Consider the following 18221-nt stretch of genomic DNA (forward strand, 5'->3'; position numbering starts at 1 on the left):
TTTCTAATTTTTCTTTTTTTGGTCTGACTATAAAATTTCCAGCAATCTCTCTTTAACTTGGATATTCTTTCTTCTGCTTCACTGAGTCTGTTGCTAAGGATTTCCATTGCATTTTCTACTTGTTCTATTGAATTCTTCATTTCCAAGATTTCATTTTGATGTGGTAAATCTTCTATTTATTTACTTACTTACTTAGCAGAGAGCAGGTTTGTTCTGCTCTATTGGCTTATTCTCTTGCTCACCTCCTCTCCTCAAAGGAGACCAGTGCCTGGGTGCTAGCCCTAGTGGGTACAATCTGCATCTGCACTGCCACAAGAAGCACACAGCGAATCTGAGCAGTCCTTGATGTGACCATGGATTCCATAGCAATGACCCTCACCAGGGAATCCAGGAGCATGGGGAGCCTCCCACAGTGACTGTGCAAAGTCCCATGCACACCCTGAGCCCTCCCACACAGCCAAGCATTTCTCACAGTCCGGGTTCACAAGCCTCCCACGGTCACAAGCGCTCAGCCCCATCGGTTCTCCCAGCCAGTCTCGGGTGTCTCTGCTTGGCTAGTTGCTGGGCGCATGGACATGAACTGGTGTAGCTCTTACATAAGTCCAAATAGTGCCCACCCTCCCTCGGCTTGTTACAGGATGCTGGTGCAGGGTGGGCGGGGAGAGAGGAACATGCCACCTTTTTTTCTCTTCTAGTTTGGCAGGTACACTGTCCCCCACAGGGCTCCAAGCTGGATTCCTGCTGGGCTTTTACCACAGCTTTATCACCAGTGGCTTGGGCTGCTACAGTCTGGTCTCACTGCACTCTCCACAGCTGGTGCTGAAGTTCTCAGCTGCTGGTCCTGAGTTGGGTGTGTCCACATCCTCCATATAGGTCCAAATGTCCCTCTAATTTGCATGTCATTTCTTCTGTGGCTTTCTTCCTAATTCTTCGCTAAGATCACACTCTCTCCACTTTTTTTCTGAACCTCTGTTATTCAGAACTTTCAGGATAAATGTAGTTGGGAAAAGTATATTTTTATACTTTTTTACCCCCAAGGCCATAGGCCATCCCACAACAAATGTGGGGGAGGGATAGCAGGAGTCACAGCCTTTCAGCTGTGGGAGGCACGGTTCTCCTGGCATGCCATGGCAGGCAAAGGAGAGAGAATGAGTTCCTAAGAAGTTTGCCACCATCTGGATACCAGGAGAATAAGGCAGAGGTTCTCGCAGTGTTTCTCACCATCGTCTTGGAGCCATTTCCTCATATAAACTGTGTTCTTTATTCATTAATAGCAAAAACAATTCAACTCCGTTCTCATTAATCAAAGTGATGAGGACAGGCGTTTAGCCTAGTGGTTAAGACCCTGCTTGGGAAACACACATCCCATATCAGAGTGCCTCAGCTTGAGTCTGGCTCCACTTTTGATCACAGTTTTCTGCTATTAGCCTGGGAGGCAGCAGATGATGGTTCAAATAGTGGTCCCTGCCATGCTCCTGTGAGATATACGTTGAGTTCCTAGCTCCTGACTTTGATCTGGCCCAGCCGGTCTGTTGTGGGCATTTGGGGAGTGAACCAGTGGAAGGGAATTCTGTTTGTCTCTATGGCTCTCTGCCTCTCAAAATAGAAACTCTAAAAAGAAGTTCTTTAAAAAATGGTGCTTTTTTGATGACATGTTAGGGTTAGATCTATGCTAGCAACATTGACACACCTCAAATTAACTTTCCCTTCTAAAATGGTTTGTTTCCAAATTGCAACAAGCTTCCTGCCAATGAAAATTTAAAAAGTAAAAGATTGCATAGCTTGAAGGAAGAGAGATGTGTTATAGTTTCTACCAAAACAATTTTAAAAGCAGAAATCAAAGGAAACGCCTTTCATGTGCAGATTTGAATCTGAATCTTGAATTCCAGTTCACATGAAAGAATTAATCATAACACCTTTTTTTCCTTAGGTAATTTTGTGAGAACAATTTTGCAGCCTGCTCTTCAGTTGATTGCCAGTGAAGATGATGATAGCATTTCAGAGACAGTGGACCAGGGATTTTCCCACTTTTCTGAAGCACCAACAAAACAAGGGGCTTCATATAACAAAATGTCCCCAGATAAGGACACAGGAGAGAGCTGGACACTGAATTCAGAGAAGCCGAGGCAGCTGGGATCAGCGGAGCAAAGCGATCCTGATCTTTCATTTTTAGTTGTGAAGAATAATGTGGGAGAAAAGCATCTTTTTGTAGATCTAGGTAAGTAACATTGACAGCTGTTTCTTTCTGACTGTCCTGATGTCCTCTTGTGAGACACCTGTCCATGCTCACTGTCACTGTGCACAGGGTTCTCATTACCATCTCATTATCATCGCGCTCCCCAGCGACAGTGCAGGTCAGGAACAGAATGTGATCAGCCCGCTTAGGCTTGGGGAATCCACAAGGCTTCAGTTCAGAGATCTTGGGGCGATCCCTGTGGAACAGAAGCCCCAGCCTGGCCTGGGCTCTGAACGAGAGTACCTGTGGCATGCTCTGCTCCAAGTGTCCAGGGAGTTCTGTGAGGGAATGGGGAGACCTGCACCCTCCAGCATGCCAAGAGTTTAAAGCAGATTCAGTCAACTTGAGAAACAATATAAAAATGGTACTCACATCACAAAGCAAGGCTGAGCTTGCTCTTCCCTGAAGAGCTTTGTGGTGGAGGCAGGGCAGGCTTTTGATCCTGGCCGGGAGCCTCGAGTTAGCCTTCTTTCACAGACTGGTGACTTCTGCACCCAACCGTGCTCTGTTTGGGTCTCTGAACCTGAGTGTGTAGAAGGCTCTAGTGTGGCAAGACTTAAGCCTGATGTAATATACAACCTAATGAAGTTCTAACTTGTGATTTGGAAAGCTGTAAGAGCATTTTTGCCATTGAGCACTTCAGAGAGCTGCAGTGCACACAGGTTGAGGGCAAGTAGGCTTTAATTTGGGGCAATGTTTTCGGGCTGACAGTGGTACCAAGGTTAGAGAATTGTTCCTGATTATCTTTCCAGTGCCCCTGAATCAAGTGCCAGAATTTGGAAATCTAAGTCGGGTAAGTGCAGTGTGTCAGTTTTGGTAGGCCTAGGATCAAGCAAAGATAATGCATAACAGTAAGAGCAACATTATCCAATAAATATGCTGTGCCTCTAACCCAGTGTTGAAATCCCTAAACAGAATACCCCCGTTCATGACCGTTCTATCCTGAAGTCACATTACTGGGAAATAATAGGAATTAGGAAGAAATAACAGGAAAACAGTCAGGAAATTTCTCTGGTATTCTTGAATGACACATTTTAACAATATATATTTACATATTAAAAGAGGATGAGGAAGTATTTTACTTGAACTATCCTTTGAAAGTTTCAGAGATTTAATAGTACATGCAGATTTTTGTTGTTTAAATTTTATCTTATTGTAGTTCTATAGTATGTCTTGAAATCAGGTATTGTGATACCTCCAGCTTTGTTCTTTTTAAAAAAGATTTATTTATTTGAGAGGCAGAGTTACAGACAGAGAGGTCTTCCATCCACTAATTCACTCCTCAGATGGTTGCAACGGTCAGAGGTGAGCCAATCTGAAGCCAGGAGCCAGGAGCTTCCTCTGGGTCTTGTTCTTTAAGACTTCCTATTAATAATTGAATTTCATTGCTGCTGTTGGTCTGTTCAGGTTTTCTATGTCTGCATGGTGCAATTTGAGTAGTTGTCCAGAAATTTATTCATTTATTCTAGATTTTCTAATTTTTTTAATTGTATAGTTTCAAATAGTTCCTACTCTGGTTTGAGTTATAATGTGTTTTTTACCTCTGGATTTATTTTAGTCTTCTCTCATTTTCTGGTTACTCTTGTTAAATGTTTTTGGATTTTTGTTCATCTCTTCAAAAATCCAAATTATCATTGATCTTTTGTATTTTTATTTTCTCGGATTTACTTCTTTGACTTTTGTAATTTTGTCCTATTAACTTTGGAATTGCTTTTTTTTTTCAGTTACCTATGATACATCATTAGGGGTGTTTTTTTTTTTTTATGTAACTGCTTATTGCTGTAAACTTCTTAGTACTGCTTTTGCTTCATGCCATACATTTTGTTGTATCCTATAGATTTGTTGTGTTTCTATTTTTGTTTGTTTCAAGGAATTTTAATATTTCCTTTTGATTTCTTTGATTCACTCCCCAAATGACTGCAATGGGCAGAGCGGAGCCTATCTGAAGTCAGGAGCCAGGAGCTCCTCTGGGTCTCACACGTGGATGCAGGGGCCCAAGGACTTGATCCATCCTCTGCTGCTTTCCCAGGTGCATTAGCAGGGAGCTAGATAGGAAGTGGAGCAGCTGGGACTCGAACTGGTGTCCATATGGGATGCCAATGCTGCAGGACAGGGCTTTAACCCATTGCACCACAGCACTGGCCTGCCCCATATATTTTTATAATTCCTAAAGTTAATTTTGCTGTTCATTTCTAGTTTTTATTCCATTGTGGTCAGAAAAGACAAATGTTATGATTTTGATTATTTTTTTTTCTTGAGACTTGTTTTGTGGCATAGTGTATGGTTTATTCTTGAGATCTTAATATGTTGATGAAAGGAATGTGTACTCTACAGCTGTTGGATGAAATGTTTTATAAATGTCATTAGGTTCACTTAGTTTATTGTACAGTTTAATTATTCTGAAAGGCAGGAAGAGACAAAGAGAGCGCTCTCCTATCTTCTAATTCATTTCCTAAGTGCCCACAGTAGCTGAGCTGGGCCAGGTCCAAGCTGGGATCCAGGAAGCTAATCTGGTCTCTTATTTGGGTACAGGGATCCAACTACTTGAGCCATCACCTGTTGCCTCCCAAGGTACGCAATATCAGGAAGCTGGAGTCAGGGGTGTATGTAGTACTCAGCCCCAGGCACTCTGCTATAGGATGCTGGTGTCCCAAGAATGTCTCAACTATTGCACCAAATGCTTGCCCCTGTGATATAGTTTAACTATGATATTTCTTTGCTGATTTTTCTTTTGGTCTGGATGATCTTTCTACTGATGGAAACGGTGTTTATGTCCCCCACTATTGTTGTGTTGAGGCTTATCTCTCCCTTTATATCTGATGTTTGCTTTATGAAATTTGGCACTGTAGCCTTGCAAAAACACTTAAAGTCATCTTTTTGATGAATTGATCCTTTGATCATTACATAATGACTTTCTTTGTCTCTTTACAGTTTTTGTCTTAAAGTCATACTGTCTGATGAGTACAGTTATTCCTGCTCATTTCTGGTTCCATTTGCAGGGGATATCTTTTTTCCATCCTTTCACTTTCAGCCGGGTCTTTCTTTATTGGGGATTTAAGTTTCTTGTAGGCAGTATATCACTGAACTTTTTTTGTATTTTTTTTAAGATTTTATCTATTTGTTTGAGAGACAGTTACAGTCAGAGAGAGGGAGAGACAAAGAGAAAGATCTTCCATCTGTTGGTTCACTCTCCAAATGGCTGCAATGACCAGAGCTCGGCTGATATGAAGCCAGATGCCTGGAGCTTCTTTCGGGTCCAAGTACTTGGGCCATCTTCTAATTTTCCAGGCCCTACCAGAGAGCTGGATCGGAAGAGAAGCAGCTGGGACACAAACTAGTGCCCATGTGGGATGCTGGTGCTGAAGGCAGAGGCGTAGCCTACTGTGCCACAGTACTGGCCCTTGGACTTTTTTTTTTTTAACCCATTCAGCCATGTGTATCTTTTATTTAGAGAAGTTAGTTCATTTAAATTTAAAGTTATTTTTTGGTAAGTTATGAATTAGTCCTTTTTTTAAAATTTCTTTTTATTTTGAATATTCTTTGTTTTTTTTTCCCTAGTATTTTTAAACTTTTATACAGTTTTTATGGTGATAATTATCTTTCTTTTGCTTTTCTCTGTAGCACTTCCTTAAGCATTTTTTGTAAGGCAATCTGGTGGTGATGAAGTCTTTTTCTCATCTTAGTAAATATTTCTTGTTCATTTGTGAAAGAGCTTTTCCAAGTATAGTGTTCTTAATTGACAGTTGTTTTTTTTCTTCAGAACTTGTAATATATCACTTTCCCTCTTGGCTTGTAAGGTTTCTTTTGAGGAATCTGCTGTTGGTCTCGTGGGAACTCCCTTAAGTGTGACTTGAAGCTGTTCTCTTGCAGATTGTAGAATTCTCTCTCCATAGTATATATATTTTTTATTTATTATTATTTTTTTTTTTTTGACAGGCAGAGTAGACAGAGAGACAGAGAGAAAGGTCTTCCTTTGCCGTTGGTTCACCCTCCAATGGCCACCGTGGCCGGCGCACCGTGCTGATCTGATGGCAGGAGCCAGGTACTTCTCCTGGTCTCCCATGGGGTGCAGGGCCCAAGCACTTGGGCCATCCTCCACTGCACTCCCTGGACACAGCAGAGAGCTGGCCTGGAAGAGGGGCAACCGGGACAGAATCCGGCGCCCCGACCAGGACTAGAACCCGGTGTGCTGGTGCCGCTAGGTGGAGGATTAGCCTATTGAGCCGTGGTGTCTTTGATGAATCAAAGTTACTACCTTTAAATAATAGTAATAGTCTGATTTATTAGTGTTTTCCTCTGTGGTTATTTATTGGAATTCTGTAAAATATCTTTGCTTATCCCAGGGTCTTGAAGATATTCTGCTTATCTGTATTCACTTTTTTAAAAAATTAATATTTAAAAATTTTTTTGAAATTTATTTTTAAGGAATACAAATTTCATAGGTACAACTTTAGGAATATTGTTACTCTTCTCACCATATCAGCCCTCCCACCCACACTCCCAACCCTTCTCTTCCTTCTTCTCTCCATGCCAGTACCATTCTCCATTAAGATTGATTTTCAATTAACTTTGTACACAGAAGACCAACTCTATGTTAAGTAGATTTCAACAATTTGTGTGTGCACTTGTGCGTGCACACACACACACACAAACCTGGGAAACTGGTTTTACAATTAATTCTCAATACAACTCATTGAGGACAAAGGTCCTGCATGGGGAGTTAGTGCACAGTGACTCCTGTTGTTAATTTAACAATTAACACTCTTATGTATGACGTTAGTGACCACCCGAGGCTCTTGAAATGAGCTGTCTGGGCTATGGAAGCCTTTTGAGTCCACAAACTCCGTCAGTATTTGGACAAGGCCATAAGCAAAGTGGAAGTTCTGTCCTTCCTTTAGATAAAAGTACATCCTTCTTTGATGGCGACTTCTTTTCACTGGGATCTCTCTCACAGAGATCCTTCATGTAGAACATTTTTTGCCACAGTGTCTTGGCTTTCCATGCTTGAAATGCTCTCATGGGCTTTTCAGCCAGACCAGGAAGCCTTAAGGGCTGATTCTGAGGTCAGAGTGTTATTTAAAGCGATTGTCATTCTATGAGTCTGTTGTGTGGACTGCTTCCCATGTTGGACATCCTCTCCTTTTTAATTCTATTACCAGGCACTTGATCCTGCCTATATGTTCACTTTAACAGTTAATATGATCACTTCAACAATTAAGATGGCATTTTTACCACCAAGTTTAATGGGATTTGGAGTCCCTTGACAAATTTTTAACTGTATCCTTAGAAGTAAGTCTGTAGGAATGTATGCATAACTATATATATATTAATAGTTAAAAACATCCTCCTCCCTCCCTTATTCCCACTCTTATGTTTTACTGATATCTATTTTCAATTGACTTTATATACGTAAGATTAACTCTATGTTAAATAAAGAGTTCAAATAGGATGCAGAAAAAAAATCCAAAGCCAGGAGCCAGGTGCTTCCTCCTGGTCTCCCATGCGGGTGCAGGGGCCCAAGCACTTGGGCCATCCTCCGCTGCCTGCTGGGCCACAGCAGAGAGCTGGACTGGAAGAGGAGTAACTGGGACTAGAACCTGGCGCCCATATGGATGGTGGCACTGCAGGCGGAAGATTAACCAAGTGAGCCACGGTGCTGCCCCCCCCCCCCCAGGGTTTTTATAGTCCCCAGGCAAACAAGTATTACGTCGTCTGCATCAAGGATGGCCCACCTTATTGATTGCCCCCAACTGGTCCTGGCAGACCAAGGACTGCCCGGTGTCAGGTTTCAGCACAGAGAAGCATCCTGGGCCTAGCCAGTTCCTTTGTCTTGTGAGAAGCCTGTCATGGCGTGGCTCTGGCCTCTCACAATATGGGATGCAGACGCCGCAAGCAGAGAACTAACTTACTGTGCCACAGCACAGGCCCCCATTTATTTTCAATTGAAAAGTTGATAGAAAACTGTCTAGCTTGTACTTTCTGGAAATAGCATTCTTCCATGTCAATTCTAAATTATCTTCTTTTATATACTGATGTAATTTTGTTACTAGCTATACCAGAGTACCTCAAAAGGCTCATGGAAAATCAGACTAAAAAATAAATTTATTTTGGTGCAAACAATTCTTGAAATCTGTGCTTGCAAGGGTTCTTCAGAATCTTCATGGAAATTGCACAGATTTCATACATACTACTTTACTAATTTTTGATGTAGGAGTTTATACAAGAAATAGAAACTTCCGGCTGTATAAGTCATCAAAACTAGGAAAGCATGTGGCTTTGGAGATTGCTGAAGATAACAAATTCTTTCCTAAACAATCAAAAACGATTCCTGAAGAAAACCAGTATTTCCTCTCTTCTTTGGTATGCAATGTCAGGTATGTAGGCAAAAATTAAACTGTTGTATACTCCTGATTGATTATTCAGTCATGAATGCTATTGCATATTGCTAAAAAGTGAATTGTGTAAATTCATCCTATCTCAAGAAAATGACTCTCCATTCTTAAAATACTCTTTTCTGAGATTTTTAGCCACTTAGTTTCCTCTCTGTATCTTTTTTTTTTTTTTTTTTTTGACAGGCAGAGTGGACAGTGAGAGAGAGAGACAGAGAAAGGTCTTCCTTTGCCGTTGGCTCACCCTCCAATGGCCGCCGTGGCTGACGCATTACGACCGGCGCACCGTGCTGATCCGATGGCAGGAGCCAGGTACTTCTCCTGGTCTCCCATGGGGTGCAGGGCCCAAGCACTTGGGCCATCCTCCACTGCACTCCCTGGCCACCACAGAGAGCTGGCCTGGAAGAGAGGCAACCGGGACAGAATCCGGCACCCCGACCGGGACTACCACCCGGTGTGCCGGTGCCGCAAGGCAGAGGATTAGCCTAGTGAGCCGCGGCGCCGGCTCCTCTTTGCATCTTTTAAATGATTATATCACATATTTTTCAGTTTTTCTAAAATGAATATCACTTTTATAAAGAATGAAAACAACTACCTGAGCTGGACCGGAAGAGAATCAGCTGAGACATGAACCTGGCCCATGTGGGATGCTGGTGCTGCAGGTGGAGGCTTAGCCTGCCACGCCACAGTGCTGGCCCCACTTCCTTTATTTTTTAAAGTGGACATAATACCACCTATTTTCAGAATTTTTAGTAGAATTAAATATGTTAAAACCGTTCACATAAAATACTTAAAACAGTGCCCAGCACATGTTAGCATCTCGGGAGATGTCAGTTGGCACTAGTGGTGGATCTGAGAGTCTAGGAGTTGTATCAAAATTGTGTATCTCCTGCTGTGTTCCAATATTGATCCTACAGACAATGGAGGGCTCTTCCGTCGAATAGGATTACCTCAGGGCCCACGCTGTGGTACAGCTGGTAAAGTTGCTGACTACAGTGCTGGCATCCCATATGGGTGCCAGTTCAAGTCCCAGCTGCTCCACTTCAGATCCAGCTCCCTGTTCATGTGCCTGGGAAAGCAGGGAATGATGGCCCAAGTCCTTGGGCCCTGCACCCACATGGAAGACCTGGATGAAGCTCCTGTCTCCTGGCTTCAGCCGGGTCCACCCCTGGCTGTTGTGGCTCCTTGGGGAATATACCAACAGATGGAAGACCACTCTCTGTATCTCTCCCTTTCTCTATAATTCTCACTTTCAAAGAAATAGATTTTTTTTCTGGTGCTGTGGTACAGCGGGTTAAAGCCCTGGCCTGAAGCGCCGGCATCCCATATGGACGCCGGTTCTAGTCCCTGCTGCTCCTCTTCTGATCCAGCTCTCTGCTGTGGCCCACGATAGCCGTGAAGATGGCCCAAGTCCTTGGGCCCCTGCACCCACGTGGGAGACCCAGAAGAAGCTCCTGGCTCCTGGCTTTGGATCAGCACAGCTCCAGCCATTGCGGCCACCTGAGGAGTGAACCAGTAGATGGAAGACCTCTCTCTCTCTGTCTCTACCTCTCTGTCTTTCAAATAAATAAAAATAAATCTTTAAAAAAATGTAGGATTACAGGAGCCGGGGCTGTGGCATAGCGGGTAAAGCTGCCACCTGCAGTGCTGGCATCCCATATGGGCACCGGTTCAAATCTCGGCTGCTCCACTTCCAATCCAGCTGTCTGCCATGGCCTGGGAAAGCAGCAGAAGATGGCCCAAGTGCTTGGGCACCTGCACCCGTTGGTAGACCTGGAAGAAACTTCTGGCTCCTGGCTTCAGATCGGATCAGCTCCAGCTGTTGCAGCCAATTGGGAAGTGAACCAGCAGATGGAAGACCTCTTTCTCTCTCTCTCTGCCTCTCCTCCTCTCCCTGTGTAATTGACTTTCAAATAAATAAATAAATCTTTTTTTTAAAAAATAAAAATTATCTTACTTTTCTTTTGTGTGTCTAAGTATATACCAGATATTTTTATTTCAAGGAGCCAAGGCTAAATTTTTTGATTCAAATGTGCCTTTTCTTTGAGTAAATTTTAATGTTTTTCCCTTTAATCTTTTTTTCTTCATATTTTGCTCTTATTCACGGTTTTTTCTTTTTTATTCACGGGTTTATAACAAATTTCAAAGGCTCCATGTGTTTGGGGAATAGTACGGTAGTTCATTCCCCAAATGCCCACAACATCCAGGGTTGGGCCAGGCTGAAGTTGGGAGCCAGGAACTCAGTCTGGGTTTCTCATGTGGGTGGCAGGGACCTAAATAGTTGAACCATCACTGTTGCCTCCCAGGTGCAGGTTAGCAGGAAGCTGGAATCAGAAGCAGGGCTGAGATTCAACCCAGGCTCCTGGATTTGTGATGCAAATGTCGTAAGTGGCATCTTAACTCTCAGGCCAGACTTCCCCCTGAGAAAACTGCTGAACAGTGATCATCCTACTCTGTTTAAACTGACAATTTTTTAATTTTTTAACTGACAAATCATACTTTTTTTTAGATGTGTAGAATTGGTGTTTTTGTGGAGAAATGTGGCTTAGTTACAGATCTATTTGGAATTTAGTTTTCTTTCTATATATCCCTGCTTGTTTAATTCTAATATAATTTTTAATTATTTTCTTCAGATTCTCAGATACTTTACGAATTCTAACATGTGACACACCTCAGAATAAAAGAAAGCGAATGAAGCACTTTAATAGTACCAGCCCTTCAGGTAATTTTAAAAGTAATTTTCTATAGAATTTAATGATTAAAAACTCACTTTGCGTTAAAAGGTCATACAACTTAAGTATTCATCTCTGCTGATTACTGGAGATTACTTTGAGGTTGCTATTCAAAGTGAAAAATGGTTTTTAAGATTATTATTAAAGTATTTACTAGTTTTCATTGTATGGAATTTTTCAAAACAGTATAAGGTGATTAGATTTTTTGATAAACACATATGAAAATAAAGTAAAAATTCTCTTTACGCTTTTGTCCGCAGTCCAAGAGGGGGACCCTGCAGTAGTTTGCTACTTGGTCCTGCAGAGCTCCCCCTGTATTTTCAGTAGAGGGAGAGCTTCCTCATGCTTGTAGTGACTGCACAGTTTTTGTAGAGCGGCCCTATCAGGATTCACCCATGCTCGTCCTGAAGAAGTGCGGATTTTTCTCTTAAGGTTCCTTACATAAACCCTCCAGTAAATATTTTTATTAATATGTTTCAGTATATTGCTTTATTGTAAGTAGGGAAAAACAAAAATAATTAAAGGTACAACAAAATTGGATTGGTGACATACCAATATTCTGTAGCCATTAAATTTAAATTTATAAAGCCTATATAATATGTAAAATACCCATTTATGATAAGATACAAAAGGCACTAAAATTTCATATGGTATGACCACAAGTTAGTGTAACTTTTTTGGTAGATTTAACAGTTTATTATGGTTTTGGTCATTGAAAACAACCCATTCAACCATGTGCCACCTGCTTGGTGCAGTAGGAGTCAGATTGTTGCTTGAAACTCTGATAGCCCACGTTGGAATGCCGGGTTTGGGTTCCTGCTACTCCACCCCGATCCTGCTTCCTGCCAGTAAGCGTCCTCAGAGGCAGCCAGTAACGGCTCCAGTACTTGAGTCCCAGCTGGGAAACCCAGGTGGAGTTCTGAGCTCCTGCCTTCAGCCTCGCTCAGACCTGAGGCATCGGGGAGTGAACCAGGGAATAGAGGATCTCTCTGTCTCAGTGCCTTTCAAATAAAGTGGAAATAAATAAAAATCCTTAAGAGCGGTATGCAAAAAGTCTGCAAAATAATCTGTACTTTAAACATGTTTAAATGGTTATCTGAAATTCTGGCTTGTTCAGTAGCTTTGTTATTACATCACAGCAGCCAATGATCGTTTGCTTCAGTTGGAATATGCCTCCTAAATCCAGCTTCATTGCAGATTCCAGCTTCCCTGTAACTTATGTCATTTGCCCTAGAAAACTTTTCTTTAGGGTTAAAATGGCTGTGTGAAGGGCATCTTCAAGTTTTCTTGAAAAGATATAATGGCAGAGCCGGCGCTGTGGCTCAGCTGCTTAATGCCCTGGCCAGGAGCACAGGCATCCCATATGGGTGCCGGTTCGAGTCCTGGCTGCTCCTTTTCTGATCCAGCTCTCTGCTATGGCCTGGGAAAGCAGTAGAAGATGGCCCAGGTCCTTGGGTCCCTGCACCCTTGTGGGAGACTCGAAGGAAGCTCCTGGCTCCTGGCTTCGGATCGGCCCAGCTCCAGCCGTTGTGGCCAACTGGGGGAGTGAACCAGTGGATGGAAGACCTCTCTCTCTCTCTGCCTCTCCTCTCTGTGTAATTCTGACTTTCAAATAAACAAACAAATCTTAAAAAAAAAAAAAAAAAAAGGCCGGTGCCACGGCTCACTAAGCTAATCCTCCGCCTGCGGCGCCAGTACCCCAGGTTCTAGTCCCGATTGGGGCACCAGGTTCTGTCCCGGTTGCTCCTCTTCCAACCCAGCTCTCTGCTGTGGCCCGGGAGTGCAGTGGAGGATGGCCCAGGTGCTTGGGCCCTGCACCCGCAATGGAGACCAGGAGGAAGCACCCCGCTCCGGCTTCAGATCAGCGCAGCGCGCTGGCCGTAGCAGCCATTAGGGGGGTGAACCAATGGAAGAAAGACCTTTCTCTCTGTTTCTCTGTCTCTCACTAACTCTGCCTGTCTCAAAAAAAAAAAAAAAAAAAAAAGATATAATGGAAATCTGAAAGTTTTCCCATGCGCTTGGTTCTTTCCCATTGTTGTGGCTTTCCAGGCAAAGTAAGCTCCAGATGGTTCTGACTAAAATAAATATGGCTGCCTTTCATTCCAACCAAAATTAAGAAACTCCAGATAGACAGTACCTGACTGTGACTAAGTCTTGCATCCCAGAGCTCCTGTACCATTTGAGCTGTGGGAGTGGTTTCTTGGAAGACAAGAACATCTCCTCTTGCTAATGCCACAGCATTCGCAGCTTTTTAGAATTTTATCAATTTTTATTTATTTGAAAGATTTTCCATCCATTGGTTCACTCCCCAAATGCTTGCGGCAGTTTGGGGTGGGCAGGCTGAAGTGAGAAGCCTGGAACTCCATCGGGGTCTCCCACGTGGTTGGTAGGGACTCTGATTCCTTGACCATCATCTGCTGCTCTCTGGTCTGAGCATTAGCAGGACGCTGGAATCAGGAGTGTGGCGAGGACTTGAATGCAAGCGTTGTATGGGAGGTGAGCATCCCAGGCAGCACTTAACTGGTGCACCAAATGCCCATATGGTTTGCACCTCTAGTTCGCACTGAGGGAGCTCCTGCACCTACTGCAGCCAGAGCACATTCAGTGTGGACAAGTTGACCTGCCAGGCCGAAGGTGGCCAGTGACGAGCTGCAGCCTGCTCCTCACATCCCTACACGTGGGAGCTGCCTGGGTGACATTTTCTTACACATTTGTTTCCTCTGGTTGCTTAACATGTATTTCTTGACATTGATCTGGAACTCACTTCTCTCATTTTTACATTAATATATTTTCTTTATTTTTTTAAAGATTTATTTGAAAGGCAGAGTTAGAGAGGCAAAAACAGGGAGAGGGCCTTCAATTAGAGAGAGAGAGAGAGAGAGAGAATGAGAGAGAATGAGTCTTTAATCTGCTGGTTCATTGCCCAGATGTCGCAATGGCTGGAGCTGTGCCGATCGAAGCCAGGAGCTTCTTCCAGTCTCTCACAAGGGTATAGGGGCCCAATGATTTGGACCATCCTTCTACTGCTTTTCTAAGCCATAGCAGAGAGCTGGATCAGAAGTGGAGCAGCCAGGACTTGAACCAGTGCCCATATAGGAAGCCAGCACTGCAGGCTGAGGCTTTACCACTATGCCACAGTGCCAGCCCCCACATTAATATATTTTCTAAAATCTCTCCACTTATTTTCATAAGGGAAACATAGACTTCATTTTAAGAAAACTATTTGTCTTCAAAACTTAAATAGGGGGGCCAGTGCTGTGGCATAATGGGTAAAGCTGCCACCTATAGAGCTGGCATCCCTTATGGGTGCCGGCTCGAGTCTTGGCTGCTCCACTTCTGATCCAGCTCTCTGCTATGGCCTAGGAAAGCAGTGGAAGATGGCTCCAGTCCTTGGGCCTCTGAACCCACGTGGGAGATCAAGAAGATCCTGGCTCCTGGCTTTAGATCGGCCCAGCTCGTCATTGTGGCCACTTGGGGAGTGAACAAGTGGACGGAAGACCCCTCTGTGTCTCTGCCTCTCTGTAACTCTGCCTTTCAAGTAAAATATATCTTAAAAAAAAAATAAAAAAACTTAAATAGAATTTTATATAATTTTGTTTATTTAAAAGGCAGAGCAACAGAGAGGTGGGTGGTGGGTGGGATGAGGGAGAGACATAATGATCTTGTTTTCATTGGTTCACCCGCACAAATGGCTACAACAGTCAAGTCTGGGGCAGGCTAAAGCCAGGGGCTAGGACATCCTGGTGTCCCAAATAGGTGCTTAGGCCATATTCTGCATAGGCATGTTAGCAGGAAGCTGGATTGGAGGCAAAGCAGCCCAGACTCACATCAGCACTCTGATACAGGATTCCAGTGTTGACAGTAGCAGCTTAGCCCACTGCACTACAACATTAACCCCTCCATGAAGTTTTAAATGCATCATTCTACATTACAATAGAGTTTTAGGTACAAATATAATTGAACTGTTAGTGCCCCCTAAAGACCACAGGGAACACACCCATAGCAAGCAAGTTGAGTCAGTTAGTCCTGGAAACAGTGGGAGGCTGCTTTGTAGGAAGGTTGGGCTTGTTCTGAGTTGGGTGTTGTCAGGGACAGTTCTGGGTAGCTCTGTAGCTGTTATCTAGAATGCAGGCGGGCTAGAGGGAAACTGAAGCTATGGTGGTACGGCCACAGCAGTTGGCCAGAGTAGGGGGGCAGTTGGTGATTTTTGTGGTTTGCAAAATGCTCATGTTCTGACTGTTCAGACATGATTACAGAGTGCTCTCGTTTTAGTCGTGAGTCCTCATGACCACAGAGTGGCCTTATCAATGTTATCTACTTCCCTGTAGGATAAAAGAACCTATGAGCTAACTGCAAATTGCCAAACCACCCCCCCGCCCAAAAAAACACCCACCCAAACTGGAAGGGTTGCAAAACCCGTAACTGTTCTAAACAGCAACTTTTAAAATTTAAGTTCTCAACTTTCAGATGTTACAATTTTTAAATAATTCTTCTCTGTTGCAGTAGGAACCATCGAAGGTTTTCAGTGTTCACCCTACCCTGAAGTCGATCAGTTTGTTCTTTCCTTGGTGACTAAAAATGACATTAAAGGAGGTACAACTCATCTTATTTTTTATTAACTGTTATATGATAGAGTCATGATATCTTTAGAAACATTCTTTATATTTTAGGAATTAGGCGTTGGAGCTACTTTTTCCCAGAACAGTTGTTGGTTTATGATATTTTCAAATATCGCTGGTGTGAGAACATTGGAAGAGCCCACAAGAGTAATAACATCATGTAAGTAATCTTGTTTATTAATGCTGAGATGTATTCTGAATGTTTATAACTTTTTTTTTTAAAGATTGTTTTTAAGTTTATTTGAGAGGCAGAGTTAGAGAGATGGAGAGACAGAGGTCTTCCATCCACTGGTTCACTCCCCAAAAGGCTGCAATGGCAGGAACAGAGGTGATGAGGAGCCTGGAGCCAGAAGCTTCTTCTGAGTCTCGTACATAGAAGCAGGGGTCCACTGCTTTCCCAGGCCATAAGCAGGGAGCTGGATCGGAAGAGAAGTAGCCAGGACACAACTGGTGCCCATTTGGGATGCTGATGCTGCAGGTGGAAGCTTAGCCTACTAAGCCACAGCACTGGCCCCATGTTTACAACTTTGAAATAAAGCTGACAATATAAAAATGTAACAAGTTAAACTAATTAGATTATTACATTTGTTGGGGTTTATAATATTCAGAGATCTTATTACATTGCTTCTAACATATGGCAGCTTTATTTGTCCTTTGATAAAATGGCATAGTCTATAATCTTGAAGACTGAAGTAGATTAAGGACTAAAAAGCAAGCAGCAGGCAGGGAGTGGATGTGATGAAAAGGGTGTTCTAGATACCTGTGGAAGTGATTGAAACTGGGCCGATTATGGCAAGACGACAACTCCTCAGTGCTACAGAGCTGGAGGTTAAGGCTGTGTTAACTGCATATAGATAAATCACACATTACTGAGCTACTGGATGCTTGTTAGAAATGCCAGGCCCTGTTTTAGGTAATTTTTTAAAATGCTCCTGGCAAAACAAGAGGAAGTAAAAAGATGAAGTAAAACTAGAAATATAATTTAAAATAATAAAGGGATATAGTCAGAAGGGGGATAAAACAGAAATCTAGTTACAACATGGGAAATGTTATTTCATATTTAATGTCAAAGCTGATACTCTTACATAGCACATGTGCTAGAAGGGGGAGATGATCCAAGTGTGTGTTGGAAAATGTGTGGCATGATTCAGTGCTATGGTTGATATTCTTAAATGAAAAACAATCTTGAAAAGCTCTATTCTTGGGCCACTGTTGTGGCCTAGCACAGTAAGCTGCAGCTTGCAGTGCTGCTGTTCCATGCCAGAGCACCAGTTCAAGTCCTGGCTGCTCTCCTGTCCGTCTAAAGCGCCTGGGAAAGCAGCAGATGGCCCAAGAGCTTGGGTCTGTCACCCGTGAGGGAGATCTGGGTGGAGTTCTAGGCTCCTGGCTTTGGCAGTTTGTAGCCACACTGGGAAAGGGCCAGTGTGGATAGAAATCTCTGTTGCTTCCATGTGTGTTTCCCTCTCTCCCTCCCTCTCTTTAAAAATAAATAAATCTTAGAATTATATGCTCAATACACCAAGCTGTCACCAAAAAAGATCCCCACAGTCCTATAACCCAGTGAAAACTAGTTAGCACTGATGCATCTTTCTAGTCTTCTGTGCGTGGACATTTACAAAAAAAATAAGATTATATCCAATTATTTTTAGCTGTGAAATATTACATGTAATAGTATGTATATGTGTAAGTAATATGCGCCTCTTAAAGACCAATGCTCAAATTCCATTTTGTGCAATTTGATGGACACAGGGAGAGAGCTATCTTTTGGGGAGATCTTCTGTCAGTGTGTGCGTTTTCCTCCTGAAGTCCATTTTGTGTGATATTTTAGGCAACTGGTTTTGTTTGTTGTGTATCTTCTTTCGTTTTTACTTTTTAGTTGAAGATTTAGTCATGTTTCTTTTAGACAGCATTGAGTTGGATTTAATTTTCTATACAGCTTAGGTATTAATACTTTTCTTTTTTTAAACAAAGGATTCTGGTTGATCTGAAAAATGAAGTTTGGTATCAAAAATGTCATGATCCTATATGTAAAGCAGAAAACTTCAAAACTGACTGAGTTATTAATTTTTACATTTACCGTAAAGTAAAAGTTAATGTTTATATAAAAATAGTTTTACTATCTTTCCGATTCAGGTTTGCCATTACCTGCTGAAGTGTGTCTTTTGTTTCTTTTCAAAGAGGTAAGTGCAGTTTTGTATCATTGTCATTACTAAGTCTTGGTATTATAGTATAAATGAACCAGGAG

The 18221-nt window shown here is 42.6% G+C and overlaps 1 protein-coding gene across 1 annotated transcript in view; it reads left to right on the forward strand.

Moving 5' to 3' along the window:
• Positions 1-18221, forward strand: part of PRIMPOL (primase and DNA directed polymerase) — a 42305-nt gene that overhangs the window by 22116 nt on the left and 1968 nt on the right. Inside the window, exons 7-13 of the mRNA XM_070068371.1 lie at positions 1931-2218; positions 8448-8610; positions 11259-11347; positions 15861-15950; positions 16028-16136; positions 17948-18030; positions 18110-18156. Coding sequence (XP_069924472.1) covers positions 1931-2218; positions 8448-8610; positions 11259-11347; positions 15861-15950; positions 16028-16136; positions 17948-18030; positions 18110-18156 — 869 coding nt within the window. The remainder of the gene's footprint in view (positions 1-1930; positions 2219-8447; positions 8611-11258; positions 11348-15860; positions 15951-16027; positions 16137-17947; positions 18031-18109; positions 18157-18221) is intronic.

This window comes from Oryctolagus cuniculus, chromosome 2, assembly GCF_964237555.1.
Source record: "Oryctolagus cuniculus chromosome 2, mOryCun1.1, whole genome shotgun sequence".
NCBI lineage: Eukaryota > Metazoa > Chordata > Mammalia > Lagomorpha > Leporidae > Oryctolagus > Oryctolagus cuniculus.